The sequence below is a fragment of the Chelmon rostratus genome, chromosome 16, assembly GCF_017976325.1.
Source record: "Chelmon rostratus isolate fCheRos1 chromosome 16, fCheRos1.pri, whole genome shotgun sequence".
In the NCBI taxonomy this organism is placed as follows: domain Eukaryota; kingdom Metazoa; phylum Chordata; class Actinopteri; order Chaetodontiformes; family Chaetodontidae; genus Chelmon; species Chelmon rostratus.
In genome coordinates, this window is record NC_055673.1 from 6,724,139 (window position 1) to 6,744,602 (window position 20,464).

General features: G+C 44.0%; 2 protein-coding genes across 3 annotated transcripts; both read left to right on the forward strand.

Moving 5' to 3' along the window:
- Window positions 1-20: 20 nt before the first annotated feature.
- ncdn (neurochondrin) lies at window positions 21-6,697 on the forward strand. Its single transcript, XM_041955609.1, has 8 exons — window positions 21-67; window positions 266-485; window positions 1,051-2,113; window positions 2,982-3,151; window positions 4,048-4,286; window positions 4,432-4,647; window positions 4,799-4,941; window positions 6,065-6,697. Exons 2-8 carry the CDS (start codon window positions 288-290, stop codon window positions 6,481-6,483), a joined length of 2,448 nt encoding a protein of 815 aa, XP_041811543.1. The 5' UTR covers window positions 21-67; window positions 266-287; the 3' UTR covers window positions 6,484-6,697.
- A 1,207-nt stretch (window positions 6,698-7,904) lies between these two features.
- On the forward strand, window positions 7,905-19,833 carry tfap2e (transcription factor AP-2 epsilon). Of its 2 annotated transcripts, none has more exons than XM_041955651.1 (7): window positions 7,905-7,943; window positions 10,142-10,585; window positions 12,692-12,746; window positions 16,075-16,306; window positions 18,224-18,342; window positions 18,852-18,990; window positions 19,572-19,833. In XM_041955651.1, the coding sequence occupies exons 1-7, from the start codon at window positions 7,905-7,907 to the stop codon at window positions 19,831-19,833; spliced, it is 1,290 nt and encodes a 429-aa protein (XP_041811585.1). The 2 variants fall into 2 exon arrangements, with proteins under 2 accessions (XP_041811585.1, XP_041811586.1); XM_041955652.1 differs by lacking the exon at window positions 7,905-7,943 and adding an exon at window positions 8,769-8,795.
- Window positions 19,834-20,464: the final 631 nt, after the last annotated feature.

The window sequence follows — 20,464 nt, forward strand, 5'->3', positions numbered from 1 at the left end:
GTTTTGACAATTCACTTCCGGAAAGAGCTCACGAGTTGTTGTGGCGCGTGAAAGGGCTGTCAACAAAGTATGTAATTTTATGAACGTTTACTAATTCAAATTTTAAATGTCGAATTTTTGCCAACCGTTGCTTGACCCAGCGAACTAAATCAAAGTCAGTAATTTATACTCGTTGTACCCTAAACGGCGTGGAGCTAATGGTATGATTATCAGTTTGATTTTCAATTCCTGTGTAAAGCTTGCTTACATTTTATTCCTCTCTTAGTTACATAGTTACCAAGGTCATAATGGCTGACAGTGCCGATGTTACACCTACCGTGAACAGCCTGCCTCCTGAAAAAGAGGAGCAGGGAGAAGGTGGAGGAGGCTTAAAGATGAATGAAGGTGGTGGATTGACTGATGCCCAGACAGATGTGTTGGAGAGATGTCTTCATGCGCTCAAGCATGCTAAAAATGACAGTCACACATTAGCTGCTCTCCTGCTGGTAAGTGTCTCTTACCGAGTATACACAATAAATACAGTTTGCACTGATCCTCACTAGTAATATTAGTATGCCAACTGTTGACTAGCTAATATATATGTGGCTTGTTAATAGCTGGAATCTAGAAAAATCTTTGCTTTACTTAGTTTAATTTAATTTAGGAACACTAAAAACACTGGGAGGAGAGCAGGGGTTTAAAGCAGGTAATGTTAGCTACTCAGGAATGACTCCCCTCCTTTTTTCCTTTTTGTTTAGCTTGACAACCATATACAGTATAGAAACAATAGGTCAATTATAGCATGGTATAATTCAACAGCATCACAAATGACACTACCATGAAATTTAATCAACACCTGTATATGCTAGTTTCAACAATAACTGAACATAATAACTTTCATGCAGGGAGGTTCTTTATTAGACAGCATTAGTTTTACTCTATATGTGTAACTATTAAACTGGCAGCTGAGGGTATAATAAGGAGGGGTATGTATATATAGAGTATTGAAGAGCCACTGGATCATGCCTCAGCACTGAAGATTGTGTTTTGTTTTCCTCTCCCTGTCTTCAGATAACTCGCTTGTGCCCAGCAAGCCAGCTCGACAAACCCACCTTAAGGCGTATCTTCGAGGCCGTTAGCCTGACCCTTCCAGCTCGGCTTTTGGTGACAGCAATCAGAGGGAATGACAACTCCGGCTTACCCCCACACGAACTCCTTTCACTGGGCACGGCTCTGTTGGCTGCCCTGAGCACAGACCCAGACATGGCCTCCCATCCCCAACTCCTCACCACCATCCCACTCCTGCTGGGCATTTTAGCAAATGGTCCTGTGAGCCAGCAGCAACGGGAACAGAACCAAGCTGGAGAGATGGGGCAGAGTCCAGATAGTAAAGTCCAATCAGCAGAGAGTGCAAACACACAAAGTACTCCTGCCAGTGTGACAGAATCAGCAGGAGAGGGCAAGACCTGTAAGCAAAAATGTGGTGACGGCAGAGAAGCAAACAAAGAATCAGCATCTCAAGAAAACTCCCTCTCCTCCAAGGTTGATGAAGCCATGGCTGCTGACTGCTACCAGATTCTCACAGCTGTGTGTGCCTTACCCAGAGGTCCTGACCAGCTGCTGAACAGGGGTGCCATACCTACTCTGTGCAGAGCAGTGGAACAAAACCAGACTTTGAGCCAAGAGAAGGGGCTTGCCTTGCTTGGTTGCCTCCTCTCAGGTAAAATGAAGGACAAAGTGTGGAGTAAACACCCTGTAGAACTCCTCAGTCTGCTGATCAGGCTCTCCAAAGACTTCTGCGAAGCCAGAGACCAGACCAGGCTGGACATGTGTGCCCAGTTGGTTCAGTTTCTCCCCCCAGTAGGCACGTCAGCAGAGTGTGAGGAGCTGAAGGGAGTCGTGGCCCGTATATGGGGCGCACTGAGACCCGTGGTTCAGTCTAAGTTGAGACCAAGAGAGATCGGACCAGTCCTGGTCCTCAGTGCTTGTCTGCTGGATTTGTGTGGATGGGAGCTGGTGGGTCCGCCAAAGTTCTGCTGCCTACTAGTGAACAGGGCCTGTGTGGAGGTCAGAATGGGTTTGGAGGAACCGCCTGGTAACGAACTGAGCCCAGAGCTGCAGCACACACTCACAGGTAGTGTTCATACCTAAAATACTATATCAATTGTAATTACAACATCTGTCCATCCTGAACATTTTACTTACTTTTGCAGTTGAATCCACCAAAATAGTTTATGTTTATGGTTTGATTTTATGAAAAAATAGCATGTGAATCTGATACTTTTGAGCCATTGACTTTGAGGTCCTATGTACTGGTTCTCCACAAGTACATGAAAACAGAAGAAATGTGGCTTGGTATGAAAACTATATGTATCTACAGACAGCTGCTTGAGATACAGACCACCACAAAAATCTAAACAGCTAATCCTTCAGTTATTGCCTAAATTTCAGACAAAACTGTGTAAATCTGATTTTTCAATATGGAGATGGGTGAAAATATGACATTTTCACATCTTCTTTGGAGTATCACTGCTCATCTGTGATGATAATATGTCTTTAAAATGTCAAATGTCCCTTCCTTAGCCATTTTCTTTATTAAAATATATATGTTTATGTCTGTTGATGTGTTCTTTTAACCAGGGCTGGTTTGGTTACAAACTTTGTGTTTAATGTCATTCAGTTGTAAAATGTAAAGAAAACCTGCCCCTGGGGTCCTCAGCTGTAGCTACAACTGTTTATTAATATCTACATATCTTCTTTTTTAATTTTTCTTTTTTAGCAGCTGCTCTTTCCATTAGACAAGAACACACTTTGAACCTTGTAATTTTTTTTGTCTTTTGTTTGAAAAATACTTTGGCTGTCTTGGGTTGTGTCTATGTTTCTCATTGACCAATTCTTTGTCGTAACACAGTAATGCAGTGTTGTGTGAAACCATGAAGGTACAATCTAATTAAACATGATTAACCTCCTTAAATACTTAAACCCAGTCTCTTTATCCCCAGGCTGTTACCGAATCATGGAGGCTGCCATAGAGCAGGCCTGCTGTCTGGGAGTGTCTCAGACCACTGCACCTCCTCAGAGCTCCATCGCTTCACTCAGTCTGCAGCAGAGCAGGCAGGTCCTCGGGGTGTTGGAGGAGGCCTTCTCTGCTCTAATGTACCACCTGCAGCAGGTGAGAGAAAGACGTTCAAGCTTCTGTTTATACCAAACAAGCTACCTGTTGCTGGTTCTGGATATTTAATCACTCATTATGTTCTAAAAGGATTCCTCCGAGTGCTGTGCCAAAAATATGCATCCCCTAGGAATTATGAGTATGGGATAAAATGCTTAGAAAATGATATGTAGAGTTTGTTAACTAGCTAGAAACATACGCAGGGACCTAATTTACAGAACAATAACTGGTAACTTGTTAAAAAGTGGATTCGTGTTTCAAGTCATTTTTCTCATAAAATGCAAGGATTTGCTTCTCTTTTTAATCAAATTCCATTGTAAACTGAATATTTTTAAGTTTTGAACTGTTCAGGGAAAACAAGGACATTATAATGGATAATTGTCACTGTTCACTGATGTTTGTAGACAAAGTGATTAACTTAATATACAAGAAAGTAATGGGCAGATTAATTGATAATGAAAATAGTTGTCAATTGCAGCTGTACTTACAAAAAAAGCATGATTTCTGTTCATTAATAGGTGGTGTTTTGACTGGATTCCTATTCCTCTTTCCAGTCCTACCAAATGTTCTGCTTTATTGTGTTTTACTTTTGAGTGGATTTGAGAGTGTGAGGATTTTTTGGCTTGTTCTTTCCTTGGCAAGAAAATAACAAGCAGAGATGCACTGCCAGGGGAGAAAATTGTGGGATTGAAATACTTTGGCAGACTGAGGAGGTTTTGAAAGAATGACATGTGGAAAACATTTCATGAACCTGGTACATGTTGAAATACTTTTGTCAACGAGAGAGTATAAACCTTCATTTATATTTAAAAAAAATTTTTTTTGTGGTGTTCTACATTAAACCTAATTTTTCCTCAGAGCTCACTTCGTACACTCCACTCTTCCTGTTATCATAGGTGGATCCAAGTCGCTATGGTGACCCCTTCATTTTCGCCACATTCCGCTCTCTGTGCTCATGGCTGGCTGAGGAGACTTCCTGTCTTAAGGAGGAAGTGACTGGACTGTTGCCGTTCCTGATCGGATACTCCCGGAGCCACTTGCAGGGTGAGAGCCCCGAGCAGGGCCTCTCTGATTGGATGACCAAGATGTCCGTCAGAGAGGAGAGAGAGACGTGGACGGGCAAAGAACCTTTGAGGTAAAGATGATTGAATACATATTAAAGGGATTCAATCATTTAAAAAAAAAAATCAATAAAAAACATGGATACTTTTTTCAATATATACTGTAGTCATCTGACAGTACTTTCTCTTCTGCCCTTGCGTCTTCCTCCCTCTCTTCAGGTATCTCCTCCCAGCTCTGTGCCACCTGTCGGCGGAGGAAGGTCCTAGGAAGGTGCTGCTCACCCTCGACACCCCGGCCCTGCTGGTGGACTTTCTGTCGCAGTGCTGGACTTCCCTCAAGGGGAAAAGCGGGGTGTCGTCAAGCAGGGATCCCAGCATGGAGACAGCCTGTTCAGCCCTTCTTAACTTCACCGTCACAGAGCCAGAGAGAGTCAGGTAGCTAGTTTACAAAGTGAATCACTCATCTAAAGCCTGTTGTTTTTAAGTCAATACCAAAAGTGTTCCATTCATATCCATCAGTTCTGAGATGTCACTGGTCATGCTTGCAGTAGATGATGGCCCACATTTTTTCTGTTTTGTTGTCTAGGAAGGACCCATGTTTCAGAACGCTGGAGGCCCTTCTAAGTGATGCACTTCCTGTTTTGGTGCATAAACCCAGCCTGCTGGTCCTAGCAGCAAATTACTGCACATTGGGACTAATGATGGGCAGACTCAAATCAGCTCCTGCAGGTAAAAATATTTTTCCAGTAGTGTTTAGCTAGTTGCCACGTCAACCTTTTTACAGTGGCTCACTGTGCTTGAATTTCAATTTTTATTCCAAATTGTTGACACACGAGCGTTTTTCCTCAGCAGACATTTTGATTTTGTCATAGCAGGAAAACCACAGGTGTTAATAATAACATGAAAGAGGGCTCTGTTCTATTCAGATGTCCCAGGAAGCCATGTGACAGTGAGACAGGAGCAGCACCCTGAAAGCAGCCATGATTCATTTGTTGTGTTTCCTGCTGTTACATGTTAAAATGTCTTCTGTGAAAAAATGCCTACACCAGGGCTGTGGAACTGGCAAATTTTAAATGGAATGCAGCCATTGCTAATGTTATTAGTTACCCTGGTGCATTTCCTTCCTTTGCTTTGAAAAAGGCCTGTGGGAATGCAGTTCATGTGGGCAGAAATACTGCTGTGCAGAAGATGCAGATTGGGGCTGTAGACACAACAGTTACTCTTAAAACCTCAGTGAATGTTGACTGAGTCTCAGAGAATGCCTTTAAATCTTTAGCAATCAGTCAATCCGTTGACTCTCTGTATTGTGAAATGGTTGCTTGTAGTGTCAAAATCATGATGCAGTTCTGAAGCTTTTCAGAGCTTTTTAGCTTTACTTAGCTCTTTGTTTTAGTTTTGGAGTCTGTGGCTGATAATCATTGTTGAGCATCTAGAAAGAACAAGATGTCTTTCCGCGTGGATTCAGGGCGTTCAAAATAGAGTTTAACAGAGAGAATATTAGACTGACATTCATCAGGTGATCAGTCAACACGAATGGTCTCATGTTGCTGTGTCTGCACAATGACAAAGTAGGTAATTTTTTGCTCACATGTTGCCCGAACAATCTTATTAGGACAAGGTCATGGTGGTGGCTATGTATGTCATCTTGATTTAATGTTTTTATGCCCCCTAGTGGCCATAATTATTGCAGCTATGACAAAACCTATTTTTCTATCTAGTTAAGTGTTGTTGATTGTTCTTTTTTTAAACCACATTTTCAATTTAAATATAGGTATAAAATGTCTGTAATTGATAGCTTTGGTTCAAATTTTTTAAACTCTAGTTACAATGCATACTGTTTTTTATTGTCCAGGCTCAGTTGAAGCCAGCCAGAGGCGGTTCTTCTCCACGGCTCTCCGCTTCCTCCGCAGCGCCCTGGACTCTGGCCCCAGCCCCGGTCCGGTTAAGGTGAGCCCGAGCTGGGAGGAGAGTTGGGACGAGGTTGCGGAGCTCTGGAGGTTGGGTCTGCAGGCCCTGGGAGGCTGCGTCCGCGCTCAGCCCTGGATCACCGCCCTGGTCAGAGAGGAAGGTTGGCTCAAACACACACTTGCCATGCTGAGTCAGTGTAGTGCACTACCTGACCAATACACGCAGGGGGCGCTAGAGGAGGCTCTGTGTGCCATGGCAGACCAGTGCCCGGTCTGTAAACTGGAGATCACAGACATGATGAGAAACGAAAAAGGAGCTTTGAGCTGTATGAGGAACCTGAAGAAGTCAGTGGGAGTGAAGTGAAAACAAACTGCTGCCAGACAATGTGGAGTATTTTTTTACTTGCAGAGTGGAAAATGGAGTAATAAACGAGGGATATTACTGAAGCCAAACTTGTGTGTTTATTATTATCACTCAGCCTGATGGGAATAATGTGTCAACTGTCCTCTCAGACTTTCTAAAATGGAAAAGATGAAAGTCAACTGTGAAATGTTAATGCCATCAATAAAGAGCTGTTTTGTAAGAAAACCAACCAGAATCTCTTTCTGCACATTACTGTTCATGTATTTTCTTTTTTTATCCGGCTTTGAACATTTTTTTTCTGGCCACCAACGACTTGAACACTTCAACCTGAACCAGAGCTGTTTGTAAGTCTTACTGGGGTGAGTCCTGCTCAAGTCTCAAGGCTGTTCATAATGTATTTTTTACATAACTTAGACATGTTCCTTTGAGGCACAGGCCTAAAACTTAATATTCAAGCTGTGTAGCAATGCAAGCATTGCCTGTCATTTTTAATTTGGAAGTTTTTGTTTTTAAGCCTCAAGTGAGGTCTCAGGGAAAGTATCAGGCCTCATTGACAAAAAAGAGTGTTCTTGAGACTTGGACTCAAGCTAAAGTACAAATAGTACACTGACCTGAAGGCAGCTCTATTATTCATTTAGTTTTATGGAATAAAAATGATAGAGGTGTTCAAATCTTACAAACCAGGGTGTTACATTGTCCAAATCCAAGAGTCTGTGGAGACTTTCTGTGAAGTACCACAAGGTGGCGCACTGAGACTTGTTTGGATCTAACGTGCCTTGAAGTTCTTAATAACTGACAGTCTATAAATGTGTATATTTGCAGAGGGAGATCTGAATGGACAACTTTTGATTGATTTTTATTTCTTGTTTAATTTTCTCCTGAATTCTGTTCCCTGGCTCTAATTTAGGAACAAAAATTGTTCATGTTGTTAAAGAGCACCAAGAGTTGTGGACAACTGACTGATCTTAAATATTAATATAGGTTCATATTTATTCTGTAGATATTTTAATTATTTTCTCATGTTAGAATATTTTTATAATGACATAAATCTAACAGAAAAGCACAATGAAATTGCGCAATCGCGCTTGTGTTAATATCAGTGATCCTTTGCCTTGTCATCATCACCGGCCAGACATTTCTTTTCTAATTCACTCCTGAATTCCTGACCCTATAGTCCAGACTCAAACCGTGAAAAAGTTTTTAGCCACCCCATCCACGGCTCCTGTCACCTCCCGCCCTCCTTTTCTCCCGACCCCCTACCCCCTCCCCAACACCCATCCATACAAACTCCTGCATCGCCTCTCAAACTAACTCACTCCTCTCTGTACCTTCAGCACGTCTCCTCTCCATCCACCGCGCCACATTAACCCCTCAGCTGCAGCTTGACACCCAGACTAAGAGCCACCAGCCCCACCGCCACGATGCTCTGGAAGTCCCGAACCAAGACTGACGGTTTGCAGGTAACAGAAACACCACAGAGCTTTCTGCTCTGTCCGCTGCAGTTTTTCTTTCTTCAGCTTTACAGCAGCTCTGCTATGTGGAAGTCCATCATCGGTGCGTAAAAGGCTGCACATGGCGCATCCGTTCGGTTGTTTTTAAGAGGAGCTGAATTCAGAAAATTCACCTATCGGCTGCTAAACGTGTGCATGACTCAGTTTGGCTGAAATGTTTGGAGAAAAAAGCATCTGAAGTTTTAAACCGATAAGAACGAAGATTTTTGACAGGAGGGAGCTGAATATTCGCGCGGAAAAACGACTGAAGACTTAAATTGGACGTTAAAAACCACAGATTATCATTTTCTTGCTAAAATGTGATTTAAATGTTGTCTCAGAACACCTATATTTCATAGTTTTTCTCCGCGCGTAAAATCCGGATGATCACTCAGCGGCATTTTTTAAACGAAACAAACAATAAATGTCAAAGCAGAGCGGGTGTGTATGAATTAACGGCCGGTAATGGAATGAACATATCTCTTTAAGAGAAGTGGACCCTGTCGACCCCTCCCCTCATTCTGCCGGGTGCGCGCAAAACCTATAAGTAGTGCGCTCATGGAGAGACCAGAGGACTCTGTGTGTGCGGATCTGGCAGCAGCTTTTCATCTGTGCGTATAAAAAGCTCCGTGAAACAAGAGAAGAGATAAGGAAAAGTAAATAACACCTTTGAATTTAATGGACCGTTAAACACGCCTGGATTACATCTCGGAGCCTTTCCTGACACCTTTCAGTCGTTGGAAGCCTGCGCATCCCACTGAGTTTTCAAATTTGGGGCTATTCACTGTGGTCCAGATGTTAATCCACACCTATTCGGCTATGGTGAGTTTAACAGAGAGTCGTGTTTTGAGCTTCTTTGGACTTTATCACTAATGTGACTCAATTTTAGGAAATAGTTTATTTTCTGTCCTGTCAGTGCCTGAAAGAGCGTGCGTACAATCTGCTATCACCACTTTAAAACAGCTAAATTCGAGTAAATGAAGGTGTAGAAAAAATACTTGATTTGAACATGTGTTGCATTTTTATATGTTTGATCCCAGCTGTCAGTTTGCAGAGTGTAATGGTCCTTGGTGATTTTTGGGGGGCTGATAATTAAATAGGTCTCTGGTAAATATGGCTTGCTCTTTGCTCTCCAGGGGAATCATTAGGTGTCCACGCTTCCCGGTGAGCCCTCTTGACGCGCAGTTTAGTGTTGCGGCGCCGCGGAGATGGTCTTTGTCTGCGCGGTGTCACGGCAAAGTGAGGGCGACTGACAGTGAAGTGTCCACTCACTGCAGCGCTGTGACATGCCGGGACATGACGGTCCGTGTTTCTGGAGGAGTGCTGTCGCTTCTACAGCTTCAAATCTAAACTTTGTCAGGCTGAAATGATGAGCGCGCAGTGTATGTGCGCTTTTAACCTGGCAGCGGGCCTCTCCGGCTGCCAGATAATGGACATTGTTCCACCACAACGGCATCGATCCGGTTGACCCAGCTTTGCAAAACAAAAAAAAAAAAAAAATCCAATTTCACCAGGATGTGTGTGAGCAGAAATGTAGGCTAGTGGACTACATGTTAATTGTTGCACGCTGCGTTTCTTTCCCAGGAGGGGTTAAACTTGTAGAGTCAAAATAAAATGGCTTTTCTGCGCCTTGTTAGCCTGAATGGACCCTTTCTGCCCTCTGCTTTTCAGTTTCGGGGCCAGTGCGGCTTGTTGACAGGGTGACAGATTATTTACAGATGTGCCCCCTCCCGGAGCAACGTGTTGTTGTTGCTGTGCATTACCTGTCCTTTGTGCGGCTTCTTGGTGGCCGTGACCTTCCTGACACTGTTCAGCAGCGATGCCAAGGGCGCCTTCTGCCAGTGCGCATCACTTCAAGCGCTGCTGCTATTTCCAGCCATCTAACGCGAATTGAAATACATTTATTTTTGGGTTTTTGCGGTTTTGTGTTAGTGCAACCGTTTTTAGATTTTTTTTAAAGTTTGGGTTTTTGTGACTTATCTGTAGACAAATGCAGCTCTTGCAATTCATGCTTCAGTTTTAAAAATGATGCGTTTCCCGCAGCTCAGAACTTTTGGAATCTGTCTGACATTTGATGAAATAGTCAGTCGCGTTTCGCACCGTTTGGAGAGCAGGTCGATAAGGTGTCTGAGCTCCTGATATGAAGCGAACTTTTTCATTTTCTGCAGGACCGCGCAGACGGACTAAGCGGCTCTTCGCCGAGTGGGCGCCTCTCCCAGCTGTCCTCCCTGAACCAGGCCGCCTACTCCTCGGCTCCCCCGCTCTGCCACACTCCGGCCTCAGACTTCCAGCCTCCGTACTTCCCTCCCCCCTATCCCCAGTCCTCCCTGCCATACTCCCAGAGCCAGGACTCAGCGTATTCCCACCTGTCAGACCCCTACCCCTCCATTAACTCCATCCATCAGCATCAGCAAGCGGCATGGCACTCGCAGAGGTCGCGCTCCGAGGAGGGGGGACTCCTGTCACAGTCGCACCGGGCTCTGAGCCTCGACCCCCGGCGGGAGTATCCAGCTGTGCCTCGGCTGCTGCACGGTCTCGGGGAAGGTGCTGCCGCTCTCGGGGACGGTCCTCTCGGGATGCACCTGGGACACCACGGCCTGGAGGATCTTCAGGTGACTTTAATGGTTTATTTATTTTGGTTTTCCATCCTTGGGTTGGCGCTGCGCACTGGGTAGACCGTGCGTAAAAGTCACACGATACAAGATGAGTGCGCACAAACATGAACTCATTATGAACAAAACCTCCCGTGGGCCCATTTGATTCTTTATTTTTATAATAACACAAATATCATGGAAAGTCAGAGCAAAAACATGTATTTTACTTAAAAATACGTGGATGTTGGCAAAAAGGCCTTGAGGCATTTTATCCTCCATTTCCTTACTTCCTTCGAACGACACAATTTAAGATGGAATCGTCTGCATTAATAAAGTAGATTTTTATGTAGCTTTAATTAACAACTGCCACGTTTAATCAATTATTTTCATTGATCTTGGAATTTTCAGCAGTTATTTATTTTATTTTCCATCTTTAAATCTCCTGCGCAGCTGCAGCTTATTTTATCTGAATTTCCCCAAAAATCCACACGAACAGTTTTGGTGTCTGATGTCAAAACCAGAAGGTAAAAATAAAATAAAATAAAACAGCCCTGAGCACCATTGGAGTGAGATGTCAGGTCTGAAATGTTCGATTTCTGCAAGGGTATTAGCAGAAAATGTTTATTTTCTCTGAAACACCGCTCGAGAATTAGCAAATAATAATATATTAGATAACGATCCTCAGTTTTGGTTTTAGGTGGCCTCCTGAGACATGATTTTTTGAGCCTTCAAAATTTTAAGCTTTTGAAGCTTATTGGCTGGAGTTTAGATACACAGAAGCTTCGGCCGAAGTTTGCAAATCTAAAATACTTTTCTGAATGTTTCTGGGTGACATTATTCCGTCTTATTATTCTTCAGGACATCCACGCAGCATTGTGCGAAGCCTCGCACGGAGACAAAGTGCTGCTGCTCGCGCTGCAGCCCTCTCGCCTCCTGCAGGTTTTTGGGGGGAGAAGAATAGTTTCTATGGTTTATTGAGCAGTCAGCTTCCCTGCAGCAGGTGCAGCTGCAGACGCTGTTTGTTGCCCCCTCGCAGAAAAACACACCGAGACCAATTGATCAGCACGGTCATTAATAGAAAAGAAACGTTTGAGGGGAGCGCCAGGCGAGGAGTCAACGCGGGCGTGTTGCTGTTAAACGCTCCCACTTGACAAGGACCTTTATTTGATTAATGGATTATATCCTCCGCGTTTGAATCCTCTTATAAATTCACCACAAAGGAGACATCCGAGAATCGCCCAACAGGACAATTTCATCCTCAGTGAATGAAAAGATCAAATAAACTGCGATGGCTTTCATTTGTTCTTTCAATCGGTGGCTCTTTTTGATCCCTTTTCAGAAATTAATTTTTCCCAAATATGCTGACAGTGAAAGAAAAATCAACATTTCTTTATGCTCATGTATTGGAAATTATTATTGCAAGTGCATAATAAAAAAAGGACATACAAAAATAATCAGCTATTTAGTCATTTCGAACAATGTAAAATAAGACAGCACTGCTTTCATTCAATGGCAGCAGTTTTAGTAAATGACTAAATTTGTTGCATTTCAAACTTAAAAGAGGCAACTTTTCTTATAAAAAAAATGATTTATGAGCTAAGCATTTTCACAAGAAGCTCGTCAATAATATTAAAACACACATTTGCATGATTCTATAAATTTAAGACACCAAATGGCCAAAAATCCCTCCGTCAAAGCTGTCTAGAAATACGGATAAACTGTTAAAAATGTTAAATCCGTCACAGCTGCAGATGAACATGATCCTCTGTGTTTTAGTGGTTAATGAATGTGCATTGTCCCTTCTTAAATAAAATAAGCATGAACAGCTTCCATCTTTTATCATCTGCTTTTCATTTTGCACAAAGAGACTCGCACTGAGAGCAGCGGACTGTATTATTTACTTGGATATGGATCGCGTTCATATGTGCTGTGAGGGGAAACCTAACATTGGACCTTCCATCTTGCTCTGGCCTGAGAGAGACAAGCTGTGTGTGTGTGTGTGTGTGTGTGTGTGTGTGTGTGTGTTTGTGTGTGGTTGTGTGGTTGTGTGTATAAGTATATAAGTGTGTGTTGGCTGTGAGGCCGGTGGATAAATGATAGTGACTGTCTGTCTGTCTGACACAGGGAATGGAGGAAGGATCAGCCTTGGGCATCCTCGACCACTCTGTCATTAAAAAAGGTAAGAGAGCTCTGAGTGTCTCTCTCTGTGTGTGTGTGTGTGTGTGTGTGTGTGTGTGTGTGTGTGTGTGTGTGTGTGTGTGTGTGACAGAGAGAGAGAGAGCGAGAGAGAGGGGAGAAAGATTGAGTGTGTATGTGTGCATTTGTGTCTAAGTGTGCACCTATATAATTGTGCTATACATGCTGAAGGGGGTTTTGTGTTTAGGGGCACTCCAACACCAGTCTCTCTCACTGTCTCACACACACACACACACACACACACACACACACACACATACACACACACACACACTATAAATAATTCTGTTTTGCTATTTCATTTGAAGTCAAGAAGTCCTCTAATACTCAGCTGCAGACTTCACCCCAAAGGCACACATTCTTAATGAACTGTTCATGGTCATATGAGAGAGAGAGAAAAAGAGAGAGAGAGTGTGTGTGTGTGTGTGAGGGAGAAAGAGAGAGAGGGAGAGAGTGAGGGATTAGAGGGAAGAGGAGAGAGAAGTGGGGCAAAGAAGAAAAGGGAGGGGAACATGATAAAAGAGGAGTTGTGGGGAAATTTGCAGAGTATGATCACTCTAATATTACCGACTCTGAGTTGCAGGAGACACAGGGGCACGATTAGAAAATTCAAGTTGGATTTGTTGCTGGTGGAGTGTGATACTGTATAAACCTCGCTCCGCCAAAAAAAAAAAAAAAAACAACAACTGGTAGATGCTGCCTGATTGGGTGTGTAACGCTGCAAAAACAAGGGAAGGTTTGCTCTGAAACAAGCTAAAGATGACACCAACTGGGTTGTAAAATGACTGCAAATTAAATGTGCTTTTGCTGACAGAATACGACTTAAGGGAGGATTTGTACTTTTAAATTAACTCCTGTAAATAATTATTTGTCATTTTTCCTCCAAAAAATTGAAAAATTGTGGATTTTTTTCTATGCACATGAACAGCATCCACTCACATTTTGAATATATTTTAGCCTCCTAATATGCAAAATATTTCAGTCATCCAAACCTCTCTGCAGTCTGAACCGCTCCATGCTGTAAAATCTTCACAAAAAAATGCATGTGATTCTCCAGATCAGGTCCCTGAAGATGAGGAGGCGGCTCAGACTGTGAATTTTCTAGCTTCGTTCGAACCGCTTGGATGTTCCTGCAAACCAGCAGTCATTAGACGAAGTGACGGTGATTCCACTTGTTTGCCAAACGCTTAGAATTGATCAATTACCGCAGGGATAAGCTCCCCGGCAAGCACTTGTAGCAGATAGCGGAGCAAACCTAAAGCCCTCATGAATACGAAAATCCAATAGGGAGAAGAGAGCGAGACAGAGTATAGAAAAAAAAAAAGACAAGGAAAGGGGGTAAGATAAAGAGTGGGAGGCACAAGAAAGAGTCAAGCAAGAGAGTGAAAGATGATAAGAGTACGAGAGGGAGGGGCAGACAGATGACAAAGGAGAGAGAGAGAGAGCGAGAGAGCGAGAGCTTTAGAGAGAATTGCTGCTCTGTGGCCTCGCCGGCTGCCTGATCAGCCTGCTTGTGAATGAGGAGAATTTAGGAGATTTTCTCAGTTCGGGGAGTCTGTGCCGCGCAGCAGGGCGTCGTGAAGAGGCCACCCGCCGCCCACAGAGTGCGAGGGCAGAGCCGTCGTCCCAATGCACAGTTGTACAGATTTTTTTTTTCAAATAGAGAAAAAGGAAAAATGCAGAGCCATCAGGAATGGACAGACCACAGAAACAAAATGCTCCAAATGTAGGCACATGTTCAATATTCCTCTGAACATGGCACTTATATTTATTGTTCACTATAATTTCAAGTATCTTTATTGGCTTTATTAATCTCCTAACTCACCTTAAAGGGCTGGTTCATGATGACTGTTTTGGTTTTATTTCTTCAGCTTTTGAGATTTGTGCCCATTATACAATGGAGTGTGAATGGAATTTTGCAGCTTTGCAAATCAAAACTGCTTCCTCAGCCACTTCCCGTGAAAGCTGTTCGCAGAGAGGTTTGCGGATAGTTGAAATGTCATTTGTCAACGCTGTGAGCATCTTAAAGAAAATTCCACTCACCTCCCTCGTGCTGGGATGGAAGCAGACATTTCACACGCCGGTATCTGAAAACCTGGGCACATAAAACCAAATCTGTTTCTGCATGGCCGCGTATCGCCGGAGGTAAATGAGGAAATGAGGTACAGATGTACTTCATCTTTGTATCCTTGCGACAAAATGTGGTCCTCGTAAGTATAGAAGTGAATGAGCACACGCGGGAAGGGGCTGATTCCTTTCACTCCTCTCCATTCAGAGGATTTCTGCCCACACAGCTGCAGATTTAGTGGATTAAGGCTCCAAAGCTAATTTCATCAACACTAATTAACACCTTAAAAGATGGCATAACAAAGGCTGAAGAGCTAAATAGATGTTGGTCTCAGTGCCAACACAAATCATTTTTAGTTATTATTAGAGATGCAACGATTAGTCCTTCGAAAGAGAATTAACTGCCAGCTATTGTGATAATCAATTAATTGTTTCAGTCATTTTTTCAGGCAAGAATGTCGAACATTTGCTGGCTCCAGATGCTTAGATGGAAGGATTTGCTGCTTTTCTTTGTCACTTATGACAGTGAATGAACAGTCTTTGGTTTTTGGACTGTTGGTTGGACAAAAGAAGCAACTTGAGGACGTCACTTTGGGCTCTGGGAAATTGTGCTGATCTTTTGTCACAAATTTTCCACATTTAATCGTGAAAATAATCAGAAGATTAAACAATAAAAAAAATAATCTTTAGCCCCAGCCTTTGTTGTTATCAGGTAAAACCTTCTCAGTCAGTGCTGCAGCAGGTATTGTGGGCAGCTAACAAATCAAGGCGGCGCTCCTTTAAAAAAGGCAGCTTGACTCCCAAAGTTGAACTCCTGCGGTGGTTGGAAAAAGGCTCCGAACCAAGACAGGCGGAAAAACTCATCTTATTAGGGAGTCTTAAAAGTTTACCGCAGTGCAGAAAAGTAAGTGTGAACTGAGCTCCTTGAGGTGTGAAATGAAGCTATTTGAGAATGCGCAGTTAAAATGTAACCACCTGCAGTTTAAACAACAGAATCAACAAGCAGCACTCCAGAATTAGAGCTGTCGGCGCAAAGAATATTACACTGAATAATCAGGAGAGGAGGCGCACGCCGTCGTTCAGACAACACTATTGTCACTGCAGAAGACACATGTTGAGATTGATGGTGTTTATTCAGCCTTGATCTCTTTTTCCCCCCTTTGCGTCCTGTTTTTGTTGCTGTTAAACTTTTCGTTGCTTTGATTTTTCACATTTCCCTCCATCTCTCCTTCATTTTTCCCCAGTTCCTATCCCGTCCAAGCTGAACGGGTCGTCCCTGTCGGCCTTGTCCATCGGTAAGGAGGGTCTCGGCATGGGAGCCGTGTCCAACCCAGCCGAGGTCTTCTGTTCGGTGCCGGGTCGCCTCTCGCTGCTCAGCTCCACCTCCAAGTACAAGGTGACGGTCGGGGAGGTGCAGCGACGCCTCTCCCCGCCTGAGTGCCTCAACGCTTCTCTGCTGGGTGGAGTCCTCCGCAGGTGAGAGGAAGATGAGAAATTAGAGCTGTTTCCCAGCCGTGTGAGGAGGTAAAGGAAAAGCTGTCCTTGGTTGAACTGTTGTAGCTCATAGACGAGCGCCGCATCTGCAACATACGCAACATATGGTGAGGTGCAAAGGGTCCTGAAGTCACATGAAACCAGCTGTTGGTGATGCCCATTCTGTTATTTAGTGCCGTATCTCTCTCATTCCCGCTGATAACTGGCTGGAGGTAAACCATCTAGCAAAGCCAATAGTAGATGACAAGCTTTGATGCTGAGAGATGAGAGTACCATTCAGCTCTCAGCGGCTCCTCCGTCAGCAGATGCCTAAACAATCAATCAAGCAGTGACGCCTTAAAACTTGCTGGAGTTTGAGTGAAGAACACAACTGGAGTTTTCTAGCTGTAAACTCATCTAGAGTATATCTACACACAGGAACTTCATGGCCCTGTGCTGAATGTTGTTGAAAGTCATTCTGGGAAATGTAGGAAACCAGTAACAGTCACAGAATAGCAGCTGGAATCCACTGAGCCTCATAAGTTGCTATTTGGTAGCACTTTATATTTCGGTACACATATTCACCATTAACCAGGTGCTTGTTAGCATGCATGTGGCTCTTAATAAAGCACTTATTAATGGCTAATTCTACATGATCACATTCTGCAACTACGGGGGTATTAACTAAGAGTTTTCCCTCAATAACCTCCAAATTCCTGCTTATTGATAGTAAGTAAGGAAGTTGTTCATGAATTATGATCTTAATAACCTAACCGTTAATAACCCTCACCCCCAGAATGAAGCATTAATAACTTTGGTTAATGGTGAATATGTGCACCTTCATATTAAGAGTTAGTTGACATTAATGCTTTAAACTGTAAAAGGACAGCGGCTGAAGAGGCTGAAGCTTTCAGGAGGTTTGTGGATGGAGTTCAGGGAAAAGCGGCTCAACAACATGTTTACAGTTTTTGGTGGAAGGGTTAAAGAGAAAAGTCTTTAACTCTGAGCGACAGTTACACGAACACCCCAGGGCAGCAACAGAAGCTACCAACACATCTTTTCTGTTAAACATAATTTTATAAATGTAGCATGACGGTGATAAACTGACCACACATTGCAACTCGAAGCACGTGACACAGACTACTTCCTGGTGTAAACGTCCTCTGCTGTCACGCACGAGGGCCTGTCTACCTTCTCCCCTGAAGCTTTTCAGAATAAGATCTCTTTAACTTTAACTGTGGGGCCACGGCTGAGGACCCAAAATGGGTCATGGGACTAAATCACAAGAGAAGCAATGTGGTTTAATGAAGCACAGCCTCGGGGCGAGAGAGCAACTTTATGATTTGGGTTGCAGGCTGAAATACTTTAAAAGGACATAATTATAAGATCTAAAGGGGAGTAAATACTGAGTCCCTCCTCAGCAGAGAGATACAACTACTCTGATTACAATACGTGTACATGTACTTGTACTTAACTTGAGAATTTCTATTGTACTTAACACTGCTTTTATTTTGGTAATATTCTGAATGCGAGATTGGCTTTTACACTATAATACTACAATTTTTACTTAAATAAAGGGTTTGAATACTTCTTCTATCATGTAAAGCCTTAAAAATATGTCTGTATCAATAAATGTTGAAAGGTTCTTAAATTTAGAACCGTGAGAATAAAGAACAAGCAAAGGAAAGTGAAGCAAAAGCTGAAAGAACTAAAAAATACAAGACACTAGCAGTGTTGACAGGAAACATACTGTAGGGAGATTTTAGCTTCACCACACACACATAGACACACACAGCCATACACACACGCACAAACACACCACAACAAAACTCATAAAGACAAACACACACACAAACACACACACACACACAAGGGCCAGCTCCTAAAAACTGCTCTCTCTGTCTCTCTGTCCCCCCCCAGGGCGAAGTCAAAGAATGGTGGCCGCTGTCTGAGAGAGCGTCTGGAGAAGATTGGCCTCAACCTGCCCGCCGGGCGACGCAAGGCAGCCAACGTCACTCTCCTAACATCTCTAGTGGAGGGTAGGGAAAACACACACACACACACACACACACACACACAGTGACCTGCATACATACTGACAGATAGAGACACATATTCACATAGAAATATCCTCGCATGAGCAGACATGAATAAACAGTCATAGCATGGGTGGCTGCATGCATGCATGCATGTCCGCACACACACACACGTGTAGGGTGGCGTTTGAAAAGCCAACGCTGCCTTGCGAAGCCAAGGCGCAGTGAACTGTTTGAGGAGTTAAAGTGAGAAAAACGGCTGCAGAGCTCGTCACGCGGCCTGACCCGACCCGAGCGGTCGATTGTGTGTTGTTTAGAAGCATTTATACGGATAATTATTTGATATGAAATCGAAGCTGAAGCACTGACCTTTGGACTCTCAACAACACACACAAGTAGCAGCTGCCTCTTTTTTTTTTTGCAATAGGTTTTATCCCTGTTTGTGCTGTGCTAGTTTTAATAGACGCACTCTCCTCCTCCTCCTCCTCCTCCTCTTCTTCCGCCTCCTGCAGGTGAGGCCGTCCATCTGGCTCGGGACTTTGGTTACGTGTGCGAGACGGAGTTTCCAGCCAGAGCCACAGCTGAGTATCTGTGCAGGCAGAGCGAGCCGGACCAGCTCCCAACACGGCGCAGCATGCTGCTCGCCACCAAGTGAGTGCTTCATCCCCACCTCTGCACACTCGAAGGTCGTGCCGCTGTTTTTGCACGCCAAAGTCAATGAGCTCGTCATGGAGACTGAGACAAGAGCTTCCGAATGTCTTCTGTGGCCTCTCTGAGAAACTTCCAATGAGGTTGGACAGAAAGCCTGTGTTTCAAAATGAGGGGCGTGGAGCATGAATGAGGGAGGGAGGCTAGCAAAAGGTGCAATCAAGCTGCATCATGGGAAACGTAGGATTCAGTGTTTTTGGATGTTTAAGGAGTAAATATCAGCGTATTTCATCCTCTTCTGCTTCAGTTTTGATCGTTCTGTGGTTTATGCTCTTCCTTGTGGGTCAAACAACATAAAAGGAGTGTAATACTGAATTGCTGGAGAGCCTCTTTAAGAGATTTTTCAGGACAGGTAGAGCTGGGTACCAGGTAGACCAGATCCATACCCGATGCTGATCAAATTAATTAAAGTGCATTCCATATAACGGTGTGCTGGTGTAAAAGTAAACACTGAATCTCGGTTATCGCTGCAGAAATAAATCTCAGAGTATCATAATAACACGCAATGTCTTGTGTCCTCTCAGGGAGATCTGTAAGGAGTTCGTGGACCTGATGTCTCAGGACCGCTCTCCGCTGGGCGGCAGTCGACCCACCCCCTGCCTGGAGCCCGGCGTCCAGGGAAGCCTCACCCACTTCAGCCTGCTCACCCACGGCTTCGGCACTCCCGCCATCTGCGCCGCGCTCTCCGCCTTCCAGAGCTACCTGATGGAGGCGATCAAAATGCTGGACAAAGGAGAGGGGGGCGGGAAGAGCCACCACGACAAGGAGATGAAGCACCGCAAATAAGCTGGAGGACAGGCCGACGTGCTGGTGGACGGACGGCTGGATGGATGGATGGATGAGAGGCAGGAGGGAAGAGAAAAGAGGGGGCAAAGAAACGGACTCGTGCCCCTCGGCGTCTTCACCTTCGCCCTCAGGAGAAAAACTGAGACTTTTACCTCCCAGAAACCCCTGCGGTCCCTTTCGTCGAGGAGGCGGGGTTCATGATGATATCTGTACTGTAACGTGTGTCCACAACCACCTCACTCAAAAAGACGCATGGACCTCTCTTCTCAGTAGCTGGTTTGTGTCACGATGGCGTCTACAAACATCTCTTCAGGATGAGTTCCTGCATATGGCTGTATGCTTTTTCTTTACCCTCCTTCTCTGTTTTTTAATTCTGGTAAACATGTCACATTTATCTGTGTTTTAGAAACCCCTGCCTTCATCAGCCACACACACACACACTTATACACACATTTGGACTGAACTCATCTGGGAAGTGTTGCAAGCCATATCTGAGACGACAACCTGCTCTTTGCTCCTTTGGACCTTTGGGAGGCTTTTAACTCCACTCTGACTGGACTAGCACAGCTTCCATATGTAGTTCTTCTTAACTGGTGGTCATGGGAAATAGAGTTCTCTGGGTTCTCTAGCA